General features: G+C 36.2%; 1 protein-coding gene across 6 annotated transcripts in view; it reads right to left on the reverse strand.

The window, feature by feature from the left end:
- Positions 1-205: 205 nt before the first annotated feature.
- Positions 206-14,881, reverse strand: part of LOC134666264 (phosphatidylinositol-binding clathrin assembly protein LAP) — a 37,142-nt gene continuing 22,466 nt past the window's right edge. For 2 of the 6 annotated variants that reach the window (XM_063523433.1, XM_063523419.1), the window contains 7 exons: positions 11,913-12,096; positions 10,462-10,593; positions 9,624-9,920; positions 8,279-8,387; positions 6,753-6,852; positions 6,245-6,316; positions 206-4,347 (listed from right to left, as the gene is read on the reverse strand). In XM_063523433.1, coding sequence (XP_063379503.1) covers positions 4,237-4,347; positions 6,245-6,316; positions 6,753-6,852; positions 8,279-8,387; positions 9,624-9,920; positions 10,462-10,593; positions 11,913-12,096 — 1,005 coding nt within the window. In that variant the 3' untranslated portion in view covers positions 206-4,236. The remainder of the gene's footprint in view (positions 4,348-6,244; positions 6,317-6,752; positions 6,853-8,278; positions 8,388-9,623; positions 9,921-10,461; positions 10,594-11,912; positions 12,097-14,881) is intronic. The other 4 variants (XM_063523425.1, XM_063523439.1, XM_063523450.1 and 1 more) reach the window with 4 other exon arrangements.

Raw genomic sequence — 14,881 nt, forward strand, 5'->3', positions numbered from 1 at the left:
GCCAAGCCAGTAAAACGTGTGATGCAGTCTTAAGTATTGTCATTGGAATAAGAGGTAAATAGACGATCACAATATATGTTCTAAAATTACAATTTGAAATAAATCACTAACAAAAAAAATCTTTTTGAACTTACTCTCCATTTCTGGATTAGGCTTAATATGGACCCATGGATAAAACCAAATGGAAATAAAAATAAAAGCAAAATAATCTGTATGATTTATTCATTTCATAAATAATCTAAAATTGAATATCTAAAGGCATGACATAAGTCTACTAGTAAGTAATAATAAGAGGGTATTTACATAAAATAAAAAACAAAACATTATATTGATAAAAATAATAAAATGTACAACTTAAAATTTTTAAAGGTTTAAACTAGTGCTAATAATTGGGCAGTCACACAAGCAACAACAATTATGTCAATATTCCCTTTTCCATCTCTTATGAGGGTGCATCCTCAACAGACTCGTGGTTTAAAATATTGTGAACTATGGCAGCTACATCGGGAGCTAAGTGAGGCTGTACTGATTACTGTCATGATTATTGTTGCTGGTTATAGTTGTTAGCTTTCAAGCTGGCCCTTTACGGATAACTCTTTGTCTATTTTAACTATTGTAAGTAAAAACCGCACCTGCTACCTGCAAAAAAAGGGTTGGTCATTGGCGCATAATTCTAATTGGCGCCTTACAACGCTCTAAAAACTAATGTGCCTAAATGCGCTCTCCGATAACGCACCTTTGTTACGCATCTCGATGACACATTTTAGATTGGTTCCGTAGCGTTCGACACGCCGGCACTCAGTAACCGTAGAGAGACCACACAGCCTCACAAAATATTTTTCTATTGGTTCATTTCGAATCTTATTCCAATTAACATAGAGTCGTAATTCAATAACCGGTTAAAGCGACGCAACCATTTTTATGCAGGTAACTAGCACGTGCGCTTTTACTTACAATAGACAAAGGATTAGTCTTTAGGGGCCAGCTACAAAACGAACTACTATACATACTCTTCTACAGACCTAGCCGTAGAAGTCTCTAGTTCAATCAGAAACCGTCATCGGTCGGCGACTCTACACTCGCTAAACAGTTACTACATTGCATTGGCTCCCGCCTCCCTTATTCTAATATTTTCAAATAAATCAGTCGAAGCACACATCACAGAACGAACTGAAAATGCCAGTGACTATGTGTAATAACAGTATTTCATTATCATCTCCTTTTTTTCTCTTTATTATCGACTATGTAATAAACATGGGTGTGATGGGACACTTACATTCAATACTGTAATTACCATATAGTATGGCTTTAATAAGCAAATTATTTAAAACAATTTAGGCATGTATGGAAGTGGTGTAGATGCAACTGTAAAGGGGCCCACTGATTAACAGTCCGCCGGACGGTATCGGCCTGTCAGTTAGAACAAAACTGGACTGTTAATCAGTGGGCCCCTTAATAAATAATACAAATTTTATTTTCCATAGAACATTTATAAGACCCTACTTAGTTATTTGAGAGTAGGCTCCCTTTCTTCCTAAGTTGATTAGCAACTTAGAAGCCATATGAACAGAAGGAATTAGTGTTTTAGTTTTTTGTGAAGTCAAACTAAAAATGTAACTATTCACACAAATATGTGACAGAATGTATAGTAAGTAACCAGTTGCGAAATGCCTGTAGTTTATAAATAACAAAAATATTGCACAAATAAATACTAGCAGTCAATAGTAGAGCTAGGAACTTGTGACAATTAATAGCGTACTAGATGATAGGGAATAAGTAAAGCCAATATTTATTATTTACCAATATTGTCGATGCTCGTAACTGCCATAACTGTCAAGTTCCTGGCTAAACTGCATAAACTACTCATAATTACAACAGATCTCATATACAATCGCAAATGATATCATATACCATTAATTATTTCGTTTTTTGCATCTCAAAATCAATAATATAAGTAACTTAGTTACATTAGATTACTTATTACACTATCATAACTGAAAAAATCTCAAATTTAAAGTAACAAGAGCAGCTTCCCTCCATAAAACAAATATGACGTTCTTACGTTAAACTTACATACAACTTGGCCGGTTGTCAATAAGCATGGTTTTCTAATTGAATATTTATGGCAGAAACGTCTTATTGTTATTCGACCAAGGGGTGCATTTCGTAAGAGTAAGTACGACACTCTTTATAGAAGGGGTAATCAATCAGAGAATAGTCTAAAACCGTGTAGAGGCGAAGACAACTGAGAATGCACGATGCGCACGTTGAATAGTTTCCGAAATAAGCACCTAGTCCTTATATTCACAACAGCCACACTATAGAATATACACCCGTAACACCTAATTTCAGTAACGATCTAATGCGAATAACTCCTATACAAACACCCTAATTCCAAAAATATTTAAACATTGTTCAACCAAAATAGCCGTTTGTAGTGCTCAGATATTTCGACTTGTGTTATTGTTGATTAATAGGTACACTTTGTTCAACAATAATTAAATATTTTCTTTTTTTATTGTTAAGGGTTTCTCTATTATAGTAATTTATACATAAGATTATACAAAGATATGGAAATAACAGGGTTATTTATGTATCGAAACAACACTAGAAGTGGGATTTCGTGAAACAGTTATGCTACGCTTAAGCTATGACTATAGGATAGTATACTGAATTATTTCACACATAAATATAAATCTGATGACAGTCTTAAAGTAGATTACAGTAATCGGCTGTCATTATAGAATATTTTAAACATAAGAAATCTCGCAATTAGCCCAAACACTGTGAATAATATTGAATAAAATGAAGTGTAAGTCATAGTTTTGATATGCTGTTGGTTAATGGAATATATTTACTGATGTACTTCTGAGATAACTAACAGAAAATTAAGGGACACAACATTCTTACGAGCAGTGTATGCAGCATTCATGCATCCCACTACGGTATTAGGTATATTTTATTTCATAAAGCATCAACACTAACATTTACAAGTTATATTTATATATTTACGTTTTGTTAAAGTTAATATGAGATGTTCACTTCAATTCCAGTTGAAATGCTAAATATGTCATAATTGGTATCGGGAATAACATTTTAACCAACCTGCAGTCAAATATACTTTTGTAGGTACAAATATGGAATGTGATGTTTGATAACAAAATATAATGATATATGCACCGTTTTCATAAGAAAAATTCATTAAGACATAATAATAAATAGTTGTACGAGGCTAAATAAAGTTTCGTGTATAATTTACTAACGAAATATTTGATTTCTAGAAAAATAGTATTCAAATCACGCACACAAAATACTTATTCTCATAGTGAAATAAAGTATATCCATTAAGGAATTAAAATAACCATAATTTTATTATATTTTAAAGAAAATAATTAGAAGAAACCATAAATTTTATATCCAAATAATAATAATTGACTGTTTCATAATAATTAATGGATGACATAAATCAATTATCTAACCAATTAATTAGGTAACTCGCAACAGAACAGTAACATCTGCGTATTCTTAAGATACATAATATTTATACATGTGTAAACTGAGATATTTTACTACTTAGTCAGATTTACAATGGCTTTTATCCTCGATTCATGGGTCGAAACAGTTACAAAATATAATATGTATGTATATTGTATACTTGAGTTCTATGTAGCATCGTCAAGTAGTCATATAACTGTCTCTAGATTACAAGAAAGAAAAAACGTGGCAAAGACAAATCTACTGAAGACCCTATTTTTCTAGCATGAATCACGTAATAAATAAGTAAAGTTTCAATCTTCTTACTTAGTGTTACTACACATAAGAAAGGAAAATAGCCTTCCAATAAATTATATTTGACTGGTATATTCACTGTTACGTTTGATACATTCAATCGAGGCAACAGATCCATTTTTTGTGATGTCTGGCGACATTATTACAATCTGTCCCCGTCAGCAATTTACCGTTGATTAACACATTCAGCGCCCGACTGTCGGGTACACTGCTCGTAGCGACTACGCGCTCCATACGGCAAACAGGGGGCTACGCGCTACGAGCGTATTTAGCCCATAGCACTTAGTGACACTGAATGTGTTAAGATAGCAAGTGACAATTAAAACAATAAGTCTTATTAGGTCTCCAACAGATTTAGTTTTAGAATAGTCACTGGAGTTATATAGTTCCGCTAATAAGATACTACATAGAAAACGCGATATAACAACGATATTACAATAAGCATGTTTAGCTAAACTGGTTGGTTGACTGCGGTGGAAACTGCGGTCGCATAGGTTGCCCCATGGCCATCGCCGGCATCGGCGCCCCGGGCATGCCCATTACCATGCCTGGCTGTTGCTGAAATAGGGAGGACGGTATTAAAAAAGGTTGATCATAAAAGATCTATGCGTCCAAATGTAAAACGGCTGTTGTCGTTTTGAGCTTCTAGATCGACGAAACCAGCAACATAAAAACTAGTTTGATGTATTCAAAGGGTACTTAAATACACAACACAGTACGTAGCGTCCCCCTTTTTTCAATATCTTTCGTTAAATTTAAATAATCACGATTATTTAGCTGTGGCGCTAGTGTGCACGTTCATGGGCTTTTAATTTAACAGGGGTTGAATCATTTCCAAATTATTATGATTATATTTTGCTCGTACAAGACCGAGCGTCCATTTAGAACGAAATACATACATAGTTTATTAGGTACACCTCATCTACCTTCCACTTTTTGACCGAACAAAAGTATGGTATCCGTGTCAGCTTGGGGAAAAATACCCTCTACAGGTCACAGTTTATAACTGATTTTCGTGAAATTCTTAGAATAGATTTTTTGTCGATTCAGTTTTTGGTGAATAGTGTAGCCGTGGGTTCGTGAGATCTACAGCTAGGTACATAGTTATAATTGATTATACTAATACAAAAAATAGTAACCCTTTAGGCAGAGGGAATATGTTTTTGACAAAGTGGTAGGATTCAATTTTGAATAATGTCTGAGATTATGCCCGTATAAGGGGTAAGTTGATAAACAAAAGACGATTTAATTTAACCTACATCTATGCAGCGTGAAATCAAACGCTATCAACAATTCGATTCTTTCCCTACATTATTATGTATATTATGGTTTCTTTTTAATTGATTTCTTACAGCTTTTCCTATTCGAAATACTTTTTATGCCGTTACTTAGAATTTACATAATGGCATCAAAGAATTTTATAAACTTTGAAACGAGTATGCAGCTATGTAGTACAATTCCTACAATTCGGGGATAACATTCATCGTGAGCCACAGTAAAAACTATTCCTTTAGATTGAAATTGGCCGAAAATGAGAATAACAGGGAAATAGCGTAACTTGTTTAAGAACTAATAGACTCTGCTGTGTATGAATTGAAAGAACACACATCAGAAAAACATAGACATGCTTTCCATTATGGCTTCCATGCAGTCAACTTACTAACTAATAAAATAAAAAAATAAATAAATAAACTTTTTACGCTAGACCCAAATTTCTACACACAGTTTCTAACGGAAAAGGAATAATACCAAAACACAGATCTGACAAACCTAACCAAATGAGTTCGGAAACAAAAGTTCCTACAAAGCTGTCATTCTTGATAAAGTCTTATTTTGAATCAAATTTAAAGACTGTAAAATTAATTAAATTTACAGCTAGGTAAGTGGAACATCTGTACATCGGTATTACTCTTAGGTAAGTATATAATAACTATATTAACAGTTGAAACATTATAGTTAAAACACTAGACAGTATACCATACCTTACGTGCGTATTTAAATGTGACGTTATTTGAGGACGTCTGTGTCACAAATTCGGACGCTATTCGCCTTAGTCTTTCGTTAATTGTCGAAGAACGAGAGAGGAGAGTAAGGACGATAGATTATGGATATTTTAACATAAATAGGGACGATTTAGACAACATTATCGAAGAGTAATGGACGAAATTAGCACAAAAGTTTTAGGCAGTTTACATTTAGGCAGTTTACCATATCGCAGCCCAATATTACAGGGTTCTATGTTTCACTTTTATCGGAGTGTAATTTGAATATGTAACACATAACCCTGTAATATTGGGCCAGCGATATGTGATATAGTTTCCAAAAATTTAAGATTGGTCTTTCATTTATGAGGCGATCAAACTACGCAAAGAACTAGCCGTAAGCATAAGGCGTGGGCGCTAGCGGAAAGTGTTAAATCTAAAAATAAAGCGGAAAAACAAATAGCACAACTTACCATAACGTAATGCGGGGGGTGGTATGTATGGGGCAAAGTATGGGGCATGGGCGGGAGGTTCATGCCTGGACCCTGCAAAAACGCAAATAAAAAGGGATGCTGGCATGCTACGGGAAGAAAAGGGCAGAAAGTAAAATGAGCTGTAAGTTAATAGCAAAAGAATAAAATAAACTAGCGGAAACATAGTCGCAAAATGCAACGATGAAAGCTTTTTTTGGGTGTTGTCTTGGTTTAATTTTAGGCTATTTGGAGTATAATAATTATAAATCTGCTTGTCGGTTGTACGGTGCAAAATATACAGTTGAATATGTTTAGTTAATCTCTAAATATCAACAAAAGGGAAACTAACTGTACTTTCTCTATATCCATTTCTGTCACTCTTACATCAATGGCGAGCAAGATCAATGTGGCAGAATGGTTAAAATTAAATGGCTGCACTATGAGTGCTCAGAATGTATAGGCTTTATTTATGTGAAGATACAACCGACAATGATTCCTAGTGTCTTACCATTGGGCGGTATCCCGCGCCGGTAGTGGCCTGCATGGGCTGCGGGCTCCACGCGGCGCCCGGCTTCGATCCATTCTTTGGCGAGTTCCACTGCATCGGCCTAACCATGTTTACGTCAGTTAACAGTCAAGTGGGGGTAAGGAAACAGGCGGAGTTAAAACAGAGGCAGAATTAATATTCTTCCGTCATTACAGAAGAAGGGTTTTGCGACAGTCTAAGAGATTTTACGGTGTTATAATAGCATACGCGATGTGAAATATAGGAATCCTGGCTGCCTCAATAACACTATGGTGTAGTTTGCATCGAGAGATGTCATGTCCCTAAATATCTACATAAACAAGCCGTATTTGGAAATGAAAATCTTTAACTGAATTAAAACATGACGGCAGTAACTTGGGCCACGAGTACGGACGGCATGCGTGCTTGGCTGTTCGTTTGCGTGCAGAGTTGTGCTGATTTGTGTCTTAATGCTTTGGATTAAGGACCAAGGTAATAATAGCTATAGAGCCAATCATGTTGAGGAATTGAGTCGTGTCGGCGTTGAGCAAATGTGTGCCTTGTGTATTAACTTAAAAGTGCAATTTGGTTTGGAGATTTTTAAGGGTTTCTTTAAAACTCATTCCCACTCCCACGTAGCAAACAACCAAACTTAGTAATAGCATCTGCTTGTTGCTCAACAAAAGGTGATAAAACCTATTTGATTTTTTTTACATTTTCATCCGAATGGTTCCTATAAATAGATAATTTTAATTCTTATATTAAGTCGTGACGTTCAGATTTAGCTAGAAGATGATTTTTTTCTAAAAAGAATCAGAGCAGATGCTTCTACTAAAATGCATTTTGTAATGCTCTTTCTTTTACTAATCTAATAACGTCATTCTCAGGCTATTTAGCATTCCTAAACTATTTCTCAAACAGACTAAAGCAGTAAACAAAAATAATCCTAAGGTTTAGTAAAAGAAAGGCATGATGAAAATTTCAATTGATAATTAAATTGAACTAGCGCAAACGGATCACTTTACGGATTATTTTCATAGAATATTATGGAGAATCAGGTATAAAGTTTAAGACAATCATCATATATAAAAATGGTACTAAAACATATAGATAAACAGTTTTCATTTACTTATAAAATACGTAGGTACATTTATTATTTTAAATTGTCAATATTTTTGTCTTAAACTTTATTATAAAAACCTAGCTACCACAGTACAATTTCAGACTTCAAAAGCCCATTAGGGGTTTAATTTACTAAAATCATTCAAGCATCAATAAAAGAAAAAATTGCTCTGGTGAATACAAGTTGAAGTATTTCTTTTAAGCCACTTTCTATGCATCTAACAATATCCATGTGAATTAACTGAAGTCACACTTATCCAAAGGGAAAGTGCCTTTTTAAATTTACAAATTCAACAGAGCAAGTCTACGAAAGTTCTAATTGTGTACCTCAATTGAATAATATCACAAACCACTGTCAGCAGTTTGGATATCATTTAGCTAAGGTACTCTAGAGGCAATGCACTTACTTCGGTGCCGTGGCTTTGTTGATGGTAAGGTTGTTGGCCAAGGAGGCGAGCGACGAGTCCAAGTCGCCCGTCAACACTTTATTGGGTTGCTGCTGCTGCTGCTGACCTGCTAAGACGGATGTTATTAACATGGTACAATACGGTTACTTTGAATGAATATGGCAGGCGGTTACGTGGGAATGTTACTAAGGAAAAAATTACAAGCCTGAAATCATAAGGCGGTCATACTCAACGATTTGGTAACCATTGTGGCTTTAGAATTGCCCGATGATGCGGTTAGGCGAAGGCGGCGGTTACTCCACGGTGAGGTCGCTAGAAATGAATTGTAATTCAGCCCTTACAGGGCTGCCCGTCGCTTTATGTCTTGTACGGTGATTATTTGTACTTCTTTATAAAAATTTACGAAGCAAATATATACGATTATAGGTATGGTCAGCCAAGAAAGTGGTCTACCACTTTTCGACTCTATCAATCAGATGATAGAGTCGAAAAGTGATAGACCACTTTCTTGGCTGACTGTACATTTATGATGATATGGTCGAATATTTTATGATGTCACTTCAGGCATAACTACGCTGTCGATTGTCGATAAGTGGGATTTTAGTTATTGCATCCTTATAACAGTACCTAATGCTTTGTGGATAATTTCTGTGACTTTTTTAACATTGCATGTTAAGTTGAATTCACGCACAATGCATGAATTTAGAGGCGATCAACTACATGGAGCTAATAAAAATTAGGAGCACTATACGTGAATGAAAAGTTTGACGTTGTTAAACATAAAAGCATAATATGCATTAAATTAATTGCAATTTATGCAGAAGCGACACAGTTATATTTTATGTAAAGACGATATTAAATGTAAACAATTAACAAAATACCTACTAGCATAACGTAAATAAATACGTACATGTGTAGACTAGAGATGCAGAGGCACTAAAGTGAAGGGTTTTATCCGAAGACCGCAACAAAAATTCTATCAAAACGTTTATAAAATAACGAAGCGTCAGTTGAATATTCAGTTTTGTAATTGTGACGTTTTTACGCAAAACATACCTCATTAGCGGTTGTCAATAATTCTAATTGCAGTCTCATTACAGTAAAATTACAAACTTACAAAAATTTTAGCTTGGCAACGGCACAATTACCTAGTTATTAAAATGGTAATTTTACATACAAGAACGTCATTAATAATAACTCATTCATTATCTCATTATAAGTACATCGACCATCTGACGCTCTGTGCTTTCTGACACTGAGACATGTTTGATGCCTATGCAAACAAAACAAAAAGCACACGACAACAACTGGGCACTCAAAACAATCCATCCAAATGATTCCGAACCCATAGCTGACATCGGCACCATCGGCTGTCTCGCGGGCGAGCCGAACATCATCGGCTGCGGAGCGCCCATGGCCATGACGTCGCCGAAGGGCGGCGCGGCCGCCATCGGCTGCGGCTGTTGGGTTATCGGTTGGGATTTGGCGGGGGAGCCCCCCAGGGACATTCGCATGACGTCTTCGAGATCGTCGAACGCGGATTTAGGTTGGGGGGGATGCGCCGGCGGCGGAGGGCGCGCGGGGGAGGCGGAGATGGGTTGAGTGGGGTCTCCCATACCCATGAATGGGTTTGCCGCGGCAGCTTGCAAGAAATGTACATAGATAAGAAACGCATACATAGAATATACATATATTATATGTGCAGAAGTGAAAACGCTATAATGTAGTAATTGGAAAATGTGACCTTTTAAAAATATATACCATTTTATTATCATCATTCACATTTCTACGACAATACTGCACGAAACGTTTTCACTTAACCATCACCAGATTATAAGAAAGTTCTTAATTTACAAAAGTGGGAAAATATAAGAAAACGGTTGCCATGTGATAAGAAATCTATACTTCATCAAATATACAGTCAGCAACGATAGTGGCTAAATGTACTGCTCTTATAATTGTGAAATCGTTCATAGATAGTTTAAACACTTCGTAACTCTTGTTGCTGCAAAAATACAGCGTGTTATTACAACTTTTAAAATAGGTAGTCTGGCTATTTACTTGTACCTTATTTAATATAAACATTTTCTCCGTTATTCATAAATATAAATTGTTATATTATTTACTCTGTTGTATTTATTATGTACCTATCACACGGCAACACTGAACTACATTCGCCTCACCTGTGGTATCAGTGTTATTGAAAACGTTAGAGAAGTTAGCCTCAGAGACGAAAGTGTTGTTCTGCTGCGGCGGGAACGGCGTGAAACCGTTGGTCGGTTGCTGGGGCCACACCGGCGCCGGTTGTGGGGCCGCTAGAAAGTTGCCCAACCAATATATAAATGCAGTCACCTAATACGAGTTTACATTGCTTCTACAGTCTCATTTTATGCAAAAATATGAATTCTTGTAAAAAACAGTCTGCGTTAACTCTGCACAGAATTTGCAGCGACAGAATGTGGGAATGCCATAATAAACGTCATATTTTCATAGGAATTTGACGTTTATGATTTCAATTCCACACACGCCGCTTGCCAAGTCACTGCAGAATTGGTCTGACTCTAGACATATATGTGTTTTTTTTACTCGACTAAGACATACAGGGCTAAAGTTGAGTTTGGCGAGTGTATGTTATGTATGTTTCGTTGCACTCTGTAGACCAAACAGCTAGGTACGTTTTACTAGAAGATGTGTAGAAAGACACAGGTTTGGTTGCGTGACATAAGTTAATATTTCAAAGCAGTCAACTTTTTTTTGTTATTACTGCAGTGTTTTGTTTCTAAATATTTTTTCATTGCAGCTTAATGCAGTACAATGTTATGATTGTACTTAAATTACTCTTCTCATATTATGGAAACCATAAGAACGCACTGGAACTTACAGTGTTTTTTTTCTCTCTCTATGTTTTGTTCATTGCAAAACTATAATGTCAAGACCTACGAAGATGTTACTGACTGCATTAATATCTGGGACAGAAAGATTGTGCTGTCACCATCCCCAGAAGCTTGGGATGTGCTTTATGTACAGTGTTAAGGATTACAATATATTACTGTGCTATATTATTGCGAGGCATTATTTGACGAACTTTTTAAAATTATGTTTTCTTAAAAAAAAGAGAGGCTAAGTAGACAAATCATTTAAGCCTGTTGAACCATTTCGTTCAAATATTGCCTCAATAATATTATGTTTCTACCTCACCCATACTATACAATAACCTATTATTTTCTATTAATATTATTAACTCAAGTATAAGTCAGTTAAACAGCTCTAGTTATTATTTAAAATACATTTCTTACTATCAGTTTGAGTATCATTATTAATTAATTAATTAACATCAAGTTAAATACAATCCAATTAATTATATTTTCAACATTTTGTATTATCACTTTGAGATCTACAGATTGTTTTCAAGACATCCATTTAGTTTTCCTTTTTTTCTGAAACGTGTCATTGCACGGCATTGATCACCGTTTGGAAAAATACTTCAGAAAAGAGGAAAATATCGTCCCTAATACAATTGTATAATTAGAATTTCTAAGAAGTTACTTTAACATACATTATACCTACTGAAAAACCTAAAAGCAGTACTTTTTATCTTTGTATGGACTTGAGGGTGCTGTAAAGCAGTACTTACCTCCAAACATGTCAGCAAACGGGTTGCCTAGCGACAGCAAGTCGTCGGAGGCCTTGCTGGCGGCGCTGGCGGCGTCCGCCGGCGTGGGCCCGAACAGATCCACGATCGACTGGTTCTGGTTAGCGGGCGGTGCGGACGAGAGGAACGGGTTGTTTGCCGCGTTCGTCGGAGACTGGACTTTATTCTGAAAGGAATACGGCTGCTTTTTGAAGGTCTTTTGTGGGTGGGTACCGTCACCGGAATGAAAACATGGACTAATGATTTAACAAATTATGGCCGTTTATGAAATGCGTTTGACGTGTCGAGTCGATGTGATTTTTATGGAATTTGAAGTCATGAAACATAGATCGGAGCTGAGACCACCGAAGCAAACGCGTGAAACCAATATAGGTTTTTTCCTGCAAACCTCCCTTCCCTTCCCTTGAGAACATAGATCTAAATCGTTTTTCGGGAAGACAGAAGCTCAAATGAATGAGGAATATATAATATATAGGGTACATCGCCAATTACTAGCCACCCCCCAATTACTGGCCACTTAATTTGATTTCTATTTATAGGTGAACAAAGTTCATTTTAGTATATAAGGTACGAAAATCCAATTATTAGCCAGTTTTCAATTACTGGCCACCTATTCCAAAAATGAATTCTATTTACAGATAAATAAAACTCATTTTCAGTATAAGGAAAATGGCCAGTAACTGAAATTTATCCACAACCCACTCGTTCAATAACTGGCCGCCTCTTACAAAAATGAGTTCTATTCACCTATACACAGAATTCATTTTAGTATAGGTGGCCAGTAATTGAAAACTGGCTAATAATTGGCGATGTACCCTACTTATAAAATCAAAACGATATACAGTAGTGAGTGACAGAATGTTTAATATCTTGATAAACGAAATTTGTATTAAATCATATACAAACGTTAGTAATGGAAATGAAGATAATCTTGGTGATTTTACGAAAGCCACACATTAAACAGGTGTCTCATAGGGTCAATAGAATTGTGATGTCAAAACCATTCTAAAGAAATATTGGGCTGACCGTTCCTTCGCAATACATACATACATATAAACAAATAAAACACATAAAATACATAAATGAGCGTAAATTGCTCAAATAATACACACAACAACAAATAGTACATAAAACTAAGCGCAGTAACATTTCACTCCACCCATAACCACAACTATGCCCATATCTTACTATAATGACGGAAATGTCTTCCTCGCCCGTCCATTCATCCCCTTGTAATAAATTCACCTGAAATATATGCCACGTGAAAATACATGTCTTTTTTAGGGTTCCGTACCCAAAGGGTAAAACGGGACCCTATAACTAAGACTTCGTCGACCTATTACTAAGAGTCCGTCCGTCCGTCCGTCCGTCCATCCGTCCGTCTGTCACCAGGCTGTATCTCACGAACCGTGATAGCTAGACAGTTGAAATTTTCACAGATGATGTATTTCTGTTGCCGCTATAACAACAAATACTAAAAACAGAATAAAATAATACAACAAACGTGATTTTTGACCAAAGTTAAGCAACGTCGGGAGTGGTCAGTAATTGAATAGGTGACCGTTTTTTTTTGTTTTTATTTGTTTTTTTTTTTTGCATTATGGTACGGAACCCTTCGTGCGCGAGTCCGACTCGCACTTGCCCGGTTTTTTGTCTGTCTGTTGTCTGTTGTTTATTGGTAACTAATGATTAATAAAACTTCTAAGTTGGAATGTGTTCGGTAGTGTATTTTTTTGCGTTTTACATATTTTACGGCAGAAGCAGTGATAAAAATTGACAAGTTGAGCGATGCCAACCCACACCATTCGGTCCACAAGGGGATAATACTAGCATATTTCACAATAAGTTACTGTTCAGTGCGGATTTTTAACTAGCGCTGTAAGGAACAGTCCAGTTTAACGAAAACGACAATATAGTGCCACGTGAGGCTATTAACGACGAATAAATAAATAAATGGATGATAGATGGAATGGTATGGAGGTCCAAGGGGGAGGCCTATGTTCAGCAGTGGACGTCTTATGGCTGAGATGATGATGATGATGATGAAATAAATAAATAAAATCTGGTAATACCTCACGCACAGACATCACACCTTTAATTCCAATTCAACATTAGCCATTGCCATTGGGTATTAATAAATATGGGTGTAACTCTTTTGAAGTAGACAAAAAAATATAGGTATGGAAAAATTATATACTGTGAAACATGCTAGTTATTTCTTGAATCCTCTGATGACGTGGTAATCTGTAGTTTTACACATGTTTTATAGTAGATGTTATTACATTTGATTGTAATCGTACACAATCGTAAACGGTGACTTGACTATGCCTAATTCCTATTACTGAACTTTATAGCGGATTCCTACAAAGACTGCGCCAACTAGGTCAGCAGGTCGCTTATGAAAATGCCAGTACCATTCGAAAATTAGTCGAGTCGTGAAGAGACGGTAACCATAATGATGCTCCTGTCTTAATTTGTTATTTTATGTTGTGCTGGCGCTGGTAAGGATCATGTAGTGCCATGGCACAGGGCCTAGGTCATGGGCTGCCATACCACGGCTCGCAAGTCGCATGCGGCTTTTTGGAGGTACCACTGCAGCTCTTCAAGTCTCTCATAATATATTAACACTTGGAAAAAAAGCTAGGAAAAAAAACGTTTGTAGCTCTTCGAGGTTCCTAAAATTAGTGATTTCTACTTGGCTCTTCTTCTCAATGATAGTACTCGCACTATCTCGCACTACAAACTTCGTTCTTTTCTTACCTCGTATGATCATAATTCATGGTGGCCTATTTAGCTCGTGCCAGCTAAGCTAGCCGGTCAGCCTTATCGAGGCCTAGAAAATATCGCTCTAATTATCTTGTACTAATTCATGGCGGCTTCCTCCTCTGTCATCGCCTGCTGGGCTAGTTTATGAAGAGTCCGACGACGCCTTTAGAGGCCTTGTCGAGGTC

This window comes from Cydia fagiglandana, chromosome 1 (genome assembly GCF_963556715.1).
Source record: "Cydia fagiglandana chromosome 1, ilCydFagi1.1, whole genome shotgun sequence".
NCBI lineage: Eukaryota > Metazoa > Arthropoda > Insecta > Lepidoptera > Tortricidae > Cydia > Cydia fagiglandana.